At 35.3% G+C, this 11,233-nt stretch overlaps 1 protein-coding gene across 1 annotated transcript; it reads right to left on the reverse strand.

Moving 5' to 3' along the window:
• Positions 1-3,403: 3,403 nt before the first annotated feature.
• On the reverse strand, positions 3,404-10,853 carry LOC113655809 (thyrotropin-releasing hormone receptor). The gene is made up of 3 exons (XM_027166585.2): positions 10,447-10,853; positions 9,373-10,273; positions 3,404-7,849 (listed from the first exon to the last, which is right to left on the reverse strand). The coding sequence occupies exons 2-3, from the start codon at positions 10,180-10,182 to the stop codon at positions 7,433-7,435; spliced, it is 1,227 nt and encodes a 408-aa protein (XP_027022386.1). The 5' UTR covers positions 10,183-10,273; positions 10,447-10,853; the 3' UTR covers positions 3,404-7,432.
• Positions 10,854-11,233: the final 380 nt, after the last annotated feature.

Below are 11,233 nucleotides of genomic sequence, written 5' to 3' on the forward strand. Positions count from 1 at the left end.
AAAATTCTCATCGCTAGCTCTTTTACAGCACTTGTTGCAGCCCAGTCTCTGTACTGATTCCTGGTCAGTTTATGAAAAATCCTATTAGGAACTACTTGCTATGACAATGTGTAAACTCCAGCACTAAAAAATGCACAAAAAGGTGCTAGATAGAGTTTCAGTCGCAGCCACTGACCCACAAAGAGCTGAGTGAGCTGAATAGGACGAGGTAAAGAGGTAGCTGACGTTATTGTTTTACTAATTATGAATTCGTATTCACACTTGGTCTTGGAGTACAGAGGAATTTGATTGCTGGAATGTGTCATTATTGCATGCTCAAATGAAGCCTTTTAAATAAATTTACTGGCTTACAGAATCTTCCCGTGCTGTTTTGGAACTTAAAACACCAATAGTATACTATGTTACATAACCACCAATAAATTAATTCCCTGCCTAGTCTTGGAGTGTATGTTTCACACACAAACATGTTCAGGTGGACCTGAGAGCCGTTCCTGGTAGCAAGCACAGCCTTCACAGTTGGTGCCAAATGTGTGAATGTGTGGAAACACTAATTTGCGAAATAAACAAACAAATACATTTTTAAAATATCCTTTACTCCTGTGTGGTGTCTGGGTTGAAGTGACCCATTTTATATATTTACTAAGTGTTTTGCATTTGTTGTCAATCATCTGCATTTGCAGATACATTTTCGAGAGATGTGTTTTATAGCCAGTATTGTAACTGCAATAGTAAATAATAAACATTCATTTAAACATTGCTCTATTTCAATGTCTTTCTACATTTATGCCACCAAAGTATTATAGTATTTTTTGCTATATAAATTATATTTATCAGGAAACAGGTGCCTTCATAGGAACAAAATCCAGATGCAAATCAAATGGATATATATATAAAAAAAATGGGGATAGCAAAAAAAAAAAAAAAAGGGGGTTATTTTAAGAAGGTTTTTGGAGGAAACAAAAATGGTTCTTCTATGGCATCACTGTGAAAATGTTTTTTGGGGTTCTTTCTTGCATCTTTATTTTTAACATTTAAGCAGATGCCCTTATCAAGAGCAACTTACATTTTTATACAACTGAGTGTTCAGGGCCTTCCTCAGGGGCCCAGCAGTGGGAACCTGGTGGATTTAGGAATTTAACTCACAACCTTCTGATTGGTAGCCCAACACCTTAAATGCTAGGCTAGCACATCACATTTTAAGAGTTTAGGTGTGAATGTGTGTGTGCATAGTGCCGTACTGGCATCTATCCAGGGTGCCCAAAGTTCCTGGGATAGGCTGGGAATCCACTGCAACCCTGACCAGGCTTATCTAACTGTCCAGGAGAACTAGAGCTCATTTGGCCAATAGGTTTCAGAAATCCAGCTTCCTAGTTTTTTTATGGGGGGGCATCATTACACTGATTGAAGTACATTTTTCCTTATAATATTATCTGTTTAAATGCCCTTGCTATTTTTTTTCCATGTTTGCATTTTTGTAAGCAAGCAGGACGGTCTGGGGTTTTATTAAAAAAAACAAAAAAACAAAGGGTCCAAAGAATGAACATAGCACAAAGGTTAACAGGAAAGAGAAAAACTATAGACACTATGGCTTACAGAATAATGCAAATGTGAATCAAAAGAAGAAAGATTAAAATCTCCATTTTTTACTAGTGTCTAGTAAACAGATATATAGTAACATCCTGTGCTTTGAGCAGGACTGTAATTATTTTGTAGGAGAGATTTCATACATGACCAAATTAATAATTTTCAACAAACTGTCCAATATAATATAGCTCTCATCTGACCACTTTATAATTATGATTTAGTGCATGGGGCTGGGCAATACAAGGCTGCTGCGATAGATATAGATGTCTATATAATTTCTGTCACACATTTGTTATATTTTGTATATATTTATTTATTAATTTAGAGTCAGCTCTCTGATATGCTCTCTGACAAACTGGCATGTCAAAAAAGTAGCTGCATGATATTCTTTTCAAGTGACACACACCATTAAAAACACAGACAGTTATATGATATATGGAGGCATGAATTAGACTCTATATAATGGGTAATATTGTGTGTTTGGCTTTTCCAAGACCATTTACTTCATGAGGAGCAGCATAAAACTCTGAATGGGGAAATTTTTTTTTTACCAATTTCACTATGGTTAAAGAGACCCCCATAACAGCAATTAAAAAAAAAAAGCAAATACAGGCAAATGCAGTAGGTCTGTTTTTAAAATGTACTTTGATAAAATTCATTTAGTAAATAATTGAACATGACAACAGTGCATGCTGAAATCTTCCACAACACTATATGAAATAAAATGTACCATCCAACCATCTTTCATTAGACCTTCCAGCAGATTCAGCACATATTCCACATAACATTGCTGGAATATACATTTTCCAAGTTTCATAAAACCATTTATGTATGTAGTGCTTTATTTAAACCCATCCTAAACATCAGGGTCTCTGTGTATTTCCTCTATAACTAATGACCAATTGGTCTCAGAATTGATTGGGCTCTCTGTTTAAATAATGGGGAATCAGTATAGTCCAAGGAAATGTAGACATAGCATCCTTTTTTTTAATAAGGGGTGAGAAAGATATCTGGCCATTGAACAGAAGGCTGTGGGAAAAATAAAAGCCTCTTCAAGTCCACGGTCTTAAAGTCTTATCATGTATATTATTGGTTTCAACTGAGCCATGTCTGTCACAAAGTCATAGATTTGTCTTCAGAGTAACTCTAGGCTTTCTCATGCTTTCTGGTTGCCAGGCCTGGGCATTTGCAACCAGCAGGCTGTTTGTGCCGAATTCATCCCTGAGCCATGGTGTGCCATGGTGCCACATTGAGCATGGTGGGTGTCCAAGTCAGAAACAATATATTTGAGAGGACCAATATACTGAAGCAGTACCTGGCTCCCATCTTTAGCTTCATCCAGATTCACAGATTGACCACACGTCTTGTAGAATAATTATTTTTGACTATCCACTAATTAGCAAAATGATGCTATGTACTTTTTGATGTTCTTAATGAATAATAATCAGTTTGAATGGAGGCCTAATTTACACTCCAACTCCAGACCTGTTACAGAGATGGAAAAAGGAACCTGAAAGCCTTTTTCAGTGAATAGATCAAGTGAATGAATAGAATAGAAAGAAAACAAAAATATTTTTGCCTAAATTACATTATAAATATATAATGAATGCCCACACTAAAGCCAGTTTCTACCAAGAAGCTAATGAATGACTAACAATAACCATTCTTATAATAAAACATGTTTTAAATGAAGTTACTGAGTATACAGTTTTATCTTAATAGAAAGACTTTCATTTTTTTGTAAAATCAAGGGACATTGCAGATAAAAATGTTACACAGCAAAGCTCTTGTTTATAGGATTGTTGAAAATAGCACTTACTTCAACTCTTTTATTCGGTCATATTGAACAAATATCCCACAAATAAGACATAATAAATATCCCTGTTTTCTGCATTGTTTTTGTCTTCTTGCCATTTTTGAAGTATTTTCAAAGCCAATCTGTCCCACCCTTTTATAATACTATTACAGTGTTAGTGCTCTTTCAAACAGAAATTGAACGTTTTATTCAATATTTACTTCCCACCACATGAAAAGACCAGTGAAAGAAACAAGTCTTAAACATAAAAATTAGTAATTATTGCAGGATTTCAGGCTATAGCAAAGAAAAAAATTCAGGCTGTAACTAAAATCCAACATGATCACAAAACAGGTACAGGTAATTCTAATATTTATCCATTACTCCAATTGCATTGCTCCTTACTGGCTTCATAGACTGTAAAGAAAATCATTTAGTCTTTATTTCAAAAGCAGATAGAGCGGGTTAGTGAGGTGGCTTATAGGATTCGTTTGTCCTTTTATGTAATACATTTAGTTTATTGCAGGGATACGCATCCAATTTGCTTGGAACAAGCAACCTATAGACTGTCATATCACTAATATGTGCATCTTAAAGTCTGTGTACCAAAAGAGCATCCATCATCCCATCCATTTTATGCATATCCACTCTTATTCTAGTAAAGGTTACAGGAAACTGTGAGTACCTACAGGAAACCCTCAAAACATGTGAAGGACATGCAAACTTTGCCCACAGAGCAGGAATTGGGAATTAAACTCCCAACACTGGAGGTATTAAGCAAACATGATAAACACTAAGCCATCATTACTGTATATTATTTATTATTATTCATTGTGATTGAAAATTCAGTTCAAAGTGATAATTAAAGTAAACCAGAAAAATGCTCAACTAACTAAGAATTAAGTGTTCGTTACTGACATCTAAGCATGATTATTTGGTTACCATTTGATATTTTGTGAGCATATAAAAATACATGTTGCACAACACAAAGTAATATTCATGCAACATAACTAGCCACATATTCATTTTGTTTATATTGCACAGTGCGGAAATTGTGAGAGATTTCATTTCACATGAACACACTTAGGCATTGTCAAAAATAAAACAGCATATTAAATCCATATTCAACAGATTCACGAAGAGTCCCAAGTGCCGATTGTACAAAAGTGATGGTCCAAAAGGTATTTATTTATCTATCTATCTATCTATCTATCTATCTATCTATCTATCTATCTATCTATCTATCTATCTATCTATCTATCTATCTATCTATCTATTTATTTATTTATTAAAACAAAATTGCAAATAATTGTAATGATGATTTTGTCTTCTCTAATGGCTTTGCTGTTCTCTTTAGTTCTGTTGTCAATAATTACATTCTGAATGCTATGTTGCATTTGTTTCAACCAAAACTTAACAATGTCCTCTTTGTTAGAAAGACGGTGATTTCAGCATGTAAACTAATCTGATGATATAAATCTTTTTCTGATATCAGACTGACATTTTATAGAGAGTTTTGTTAGCTCTAAAAACAATTCATAATGATGAAAATATACGTACTTGTAAATAAAATCATATTTTCATTAAGTAACACAATATTTACACCAGTTTCACAAGTGTTCAAGAAATGATACGAATCTGAACAATACCAAATGATGGAAACGTTATGTTTTCCATAAATATTAAAAACTGAGCGATTTTTACAGAACCTACTTTAATATCATTTCAGCTGTGAATTACAAGACTGTCATACACAGCCCCAAAGCATAATTTAAAAATAAATAAACAACTAAATATAATTAAAAAAAAAGACAGACTGCAAACTTTTAAGTGTAAGTGCTTTTTGGACTGCTGAGGTTCACTGCTTGAAATCTGATGAAATTCACAAAGACAACAAAAGTAAATCAAGGATGCCAAAAAGAACCACAGTTATAAACCCTCGTGTACACAATAATAAAATTAAACAATAATAAACAAAAACACTGACAAGTGCATCATATCTGACCCTGTATACTGTAACTAGCTAGTTTGTTTGTTAAGCAATTGGTCTTAATGATTATTTGCAGGTATTTCAAGCATTTGGGTCATTGATTTGGCTAATGTTTAAAAACCATTTGCAATAAAATGCCAAGCATATTATCAACAAAACAAAACTTAGCTAACTAGCTAAATCAAGAAACCAATTACAAACAATAACTAGCTAGTTAATGTAACAAACCTACGTACAAAACTTTATTAGCTTACTAGCTAGCTAAATAAAACTTAATGGTGGATTTTACATGCTGATGATTTTGCATGGAAGGCAAACAGAGGCATCTCATCCTGTATGAATTAATAACTCAAAAAATAGATATCAGAAAAGACCTTACTAAAGTGTAAAAAAGAGATTATTTTTACTTTGAGATGAACTTGAGTAAGACTACAAGTCAGTTCCTACTTCATGAGCAAAGTACAAATTTCCCAACTGAGTATTTATAACAGTTAAAAATCATAAATAAATAAATAAATAAATAATAATAAAAAAGAAAGTTACTAATAAAAGTATTTTCTACTGTTGCCATGTGTAACATAAAAATGCTTCCTCATGATTATTGATACTGATCATCGCTTTTTCACTCTGGGTTCCCTTCAGATTTTTTCCCTTCACAGGTTCAAGGTAATATTTTGTGAACATTTTAAGCTGTGCAATCTTTTTCCACCACTATGTGAGAAACAGCATAGGGTGATCCCATGCTGATTTGTTCCCTGTCATGCAGGTGGAAGCTAATTTAATACAGCCAGCACTAACTTTACAGATCCTACAGCATCTGACTTCAGTACATTACAGTTTTGTTTGTGTTTTTACATAGAAATCACATACAAATCTCTATCATTTTATAGATTTCATGTTTATTTTGTTGTTTATGTTCTGTACCTATAATACCTAGCATTTCTTTCACAGATACACCTTCCTGTTACTGAAAAATGAAATATGTTCTCTGAAGTCATATACCAGTTAATAAAATGTATATAATTTTAATGCACTGATTATAAACTGAAGTGTCTAAATATGATATATATATAGAAATGTTGCTAGTGGGAAACTGAATGGATGCTTATGCATATAGCAGTTTCTCCAGGATTTGCAAAAATTACCGCAGATTTTCTGCAGATTTGGGCTAAAAAAAGTCATGTGATATCAATACACATTCAGCCAAAGATTCAGTCTCTTTGATTCATGTATGTCAAACATGAATCCAGCTATCACAGAAAGAAATAACATCTGTGTCTTCACTGATAGTAGTTTAAAAGAGAATTCAAGTAGTTTGCAAACACACAAAAGTCTCCAACAAGTTTTGTTGCAAATTTTGTTTAAAAAAAAAAAACCTGCAGCAAATCAAGCATTTTTGGCTGAAACAATCACAAAAAAAAACCTCCACAAAATCCTGGAGGGACTACAGGCTACTACACAAGCTACAGTACTAGGTGGATTGTTGTTGGATGCTAACCAAGGATATTCGAAGATCCATTTTTTCCAAACAAGTTTACCTGAGGTAAAATTAGTAGAAAAACTAGTATATGTCGTGTCTAGTGCTCCAGTTTGCTAACTTTAGTTCGTTACAGCAGCAGATTTATTTATGTAAAATATTAATTTGCTCATGGCTAGTTATATTTGTCTTTTTAACTAAAAAATGTGGCCATGGTTTACATTGTAATTAGCAAATGAACTAAAAAAACAAGAGGATAGCTTTGTTAAACATTTAAATACTATATGGATGCCTTGAGTGACTCCCATGCATGCACGTTAATTCAGGCAGGCAGTTAGCCAGCGAAAGAGCTCTGCCTAGCTGGCAGATATTTCTACAGCCCACTCAACAGTATATAACCTCAAAACACTTGTCAGCTTGTCAACATATTTACTGGCACCTTCAAGAAGCTTGTGTAAATCTTTAATATTTTGTTCTTGCTTCAAAAGGAACATTTGGACCACTGAGACACTGAAATATCAAACAGTTGATTATATTCACATAATGTATACCCTAACAAAAGTTAGAGTCTTTTTCTCAGCTTAACTCAAGCAATAGTGAACATCCCTGGAGTGGTTTCTCTTCCAGTCTGGGTTGAAAAGTTCACCCTCTTGGCACTGACATTGTAAGTGCTAACATCCTCCTGTTCTGTCTCGTATTCAGGACTTGAGGAGTCTTTGATGACACTGTAGTAGACTGGAGCATTATGTTTTGATGCCTTCTCCTTACTGGTGGCTCCCTTGCAGTGGCACAGCTTCTTAAAAGCCGTGCGGAATTTTTGTGACATGGCGTTGTATATGATGGGGTTAATGGCACTGTTGGTGTAGATGCTCATGCGGCAGAAGAGCAGAAACCAAGTGTTGAGGTATGGAGGGTCCATGAGCGAATTCACCACCACCAGAGTACGATAGGGCATCCAGAGCAGAGCGAACAATACAACCACCACTGCTAGCATCTTAGTCACCTACAATAAGAAAGGACAGGAACTTAACACCAGCTTACAGTACACATAATATCGATATCGAAGGTGCCTAAGACTAGAAATAAACTGGTTGGTTGTTGTGTATCTTATCTTAACACTAAATGAGCCTGGTTCAGTTTCAGGCCATAAATTACTTCATGAGATCATTTCCCATGAGGATGAGCTAGACTTATTTTTTATTTTTCATTTATTCATCTTCACTAACTGATTTATCCTGGTCAGGTTAGCAGTGGAATTAGAGCCTATCTAAGGAAAATGTCCTGAGAGAAAGGAATACAGCCTGGATGGGATGCAAGTCAGATCAACACAAGGCACTTTACACACATGTTCACACTTAAGGGAAATTTAAACCTGTCACTCGACTATCGTCATGCTTTTGAGAGGAAAATAGGAAATCATGAAACCCAGAAGCAGTTCACAGACAGTAACCAAAGCTCAGGATTAAAGCAAGAGCTGTGAAGTGGTGACAATACCTGCTGTGCCACCTTGCTTCCTCAGATTTTATTAGGACAATAAATACTAAAGTGTTTGCCTCAGTATGATTCGCAATACTTTAAATAAAGATATATCTATCAGTTTTCTATTAAATGGGTATCTGATGGATGTTCACTGTGCATCTTTTTTTTTGCCTCATGAACACACAATTTGTAGTGGTTAAGCTAATAAAAAGGCATTAGCTCCTTATGAATTTCGTAACATGATGCATTTTTATTACTCTGCAAACCAAATCATCTGTTATTTCAGAGCAATTAGTGAAGTTCATAGGTGGGTGAATACTGCAATGATGCTTTAGGGTTCACTGATTGAATTACAGGAAAAACCCACAATTATAGAAGCACTGGGTGGAAAATTTTCTACGATTAAGCTAAAAGTGTGGTGTTAGATGCAGTGTAATTTTAAAGACTCTTTGTCAGAGAGCAAGCCTTTCAATCTCTGGCTAAATTGAGTGTTTCATGGTTTGCAAGTGTATTATGGGTACTCCTTTAATTGGCAACAAATCGAGATCATACTTGTCTCACACTTGCAGCTCTTGATGGAATAGTGCATCATTTTGTGTCTTTGCCTCAAAACCTGCTCTGCTTTATTTTTTATAAAATGTTGTCTACGTTGCATTCATTAGGTAACTTCAGTGTCGCTGTGTATAGAGAACTTTGCATCGTCTTGAGATCGATATTTTTATCACACTGCATGCATTGGATAATTATGAGATGGGTCAACAATATCATTTAAATAATGTCAGAAGTGGATTTTCATGTAAAAATAAAAAATTCTCTATAACCAAATCATTGACATCACTGTACGGACAGAAGTAAAGCAACAAATAATTTGATAAAAGTTATTTTTAAAAAGTTAAGTTAAGTCTTCTTATGAAAAGCTGAACACCAGCTATTCACATGACAGCTGATGATTAAAAAGGTTTGTCAATAATTCCAACTTTGTGACTCTATTTACTGTAATGTTTCAGGCTATTATGATGTTAGTAATAATATAAAAAATCAACGCACCTGTTTTCTGGAGGAAACTGCGCCCTTATTTGGCTTGCAGGAGACCTTCACCGTGCTGTTTGTCCGTCCCTGGTGGATTGAGTCATTTCCTCTTTCAGAAAAATTTGCTGGCAAAGGGTTCATGAACAATATTCTAGCAATCAACCCATAAAGCACTGTGGCCACAACCAGCGGAATGACATAAAACAGTGTGAAGTCCAAAAAGTAAATTGGCATGTAGAGGTTCCTTGACACCCGATAACCACATCTCACAACGACACCATTGGCGTAAACCATCTCGTGTATATCGACGAGAAAAAACCACATGATGCAATAAAGTGAGGTGAAAATCCAAACACAAGCGATGATCTTTTTGGCTCTGGATACAGTACATATAAACTGTGCCTTGATGGAGTGACATATAGCGATGTAGCGCTCAACAGTGAAAGCTGTGATGGAGCAAGAGGAAACATTGATGCCCAGATACTGCAGGTAAGTGATACATAAGCAGCCAGTGTAGCCATAGATCCAAGAAGAAACCACTTCAGAGATGTTCGGCAGTCCAGCTGCTAAGAGAACGATGAGATCTGCAATGGCCAAGCTGACCAGATAACAGTTAGTCGGAGTCATCATGTGTTTGGTTCGGAGAACCACCAGAACGACCATGATGTTGCCAGCTATTCCTACCCCACAGATGAGCAGGGACAGTAATATGGTGATAATTTGGACTTCCAGTGAGTTCTCTGGCATATTGCTCAGAGGTTCGGTATTGGTTAAGTTAGTGATTGCACTAGGAGTCACATTCTCCATTGTTATGTGACTATGCCTCATACACTTTTAAATTCACTGGATAAATGCGAATGATCACTTGGTATCTTTGATTTTTGATTTTTTTTCTGTATCAGTTGACGTGACAGAAATCCTGTAAATCATACACAGCCAGAGAGGGGGAAAAAAATCTTATTCAGAAGTCTTATAGTAATTTCTTATATAATATAAAATATTCTCCTGTATCTAGATTGTTCTGTAGAAACAAAAATCTGCAATTTTCTACATGCATTTTCTACGGTAATTAAGAAGAAAATAATGACTTACCATGATTACATTTTGATTAATAGAACCCGGCTTCCTTTGGTCCTGTGGAACAGACTAGTCTGTGTATGTATACGTGTGCATGCAGATATTTCTTTCAAACCAGCACTCCTCAGCATCTAATAAGGTGGCAGAACGCTGCAGAGTGCCAGGACTCTCTAACAGCCTTCCCTTTTCCTTCCTCCCTCCTTCTCTCTCGATCTCTCACAGTCCAATAGCCAGCCCCCCTTTTTACCCCATCTCTCTTGCTCATCACCCTCACACTCCTTTACCGTCAGCACCCTTTCCCTCTTTAATAGCTGTACTCATTTTCTTGCCTTATTATAACCTCTCTATCACAAGTATACCGAACACTCTCAGCCTATAAACTCTAAACATACTATACACCTCAAGCATAATATTAATATAATTGTTTTGACTTTATTTCAGATCCCAAAGGGAAAATGTATAGCTTTGAAAGAACTGAGATCATTCAGATAATGAGTTTGGCTCCAGCTTTCGTTTCCAGTGAGCCAAGTCTGTGCCAATGTAATTGTCAGTCATCAGAGAAGAACAGAAGATCTACCCTAATTTGTGAGCCAGAGACACCTTCAGTTCATTACGCCTTTGACAGCAAAGATGTATTACATATACTTTTTTGTAGTACTTTCACTCTTTTGTAATCACAGTTATTAATCATTATAAGCTGATGTAAATGATCCAAAATCCGATCGCACATTTGAACCTTGTAAATGGAAATGTAAATCGATTTTTTTGGTAAATGATGAATCAATTAATTTATCAACATCTA

This window comes from Tachysurus fulvidraco, chromosome 14 (assembly GCF_022655615.1).
Source record: "Tachysurus fulvidraco isolate hzauxx_2018 chromosome 14, HZAU_PFXX_2.0, whole genome shotgun sequence".
NCBI lineage: Eukaryota > Metazoa > Chordata > Actinopteri > Siluriformes > Bagridae > Tachysurus > Tachysurus fulvidraco.

Bases quoted from the DNA above. Each gene is read 5' to 3' on its own strand.
- LOC113655809 (XM_027166585.2), bottom strand. From the start codon at position 10,182: ATGAGGCATAGTCACATAACAATGGAGAATGTGACTCCTAGTGCAATC. The intron at 7,850-9,372 runs GTGCGTTGATTT...TTCTTATTGTAG, and splicing joins CAGTTTCCTCCAGAAAACAG to GTGACTAAGATGCTAGCAGT.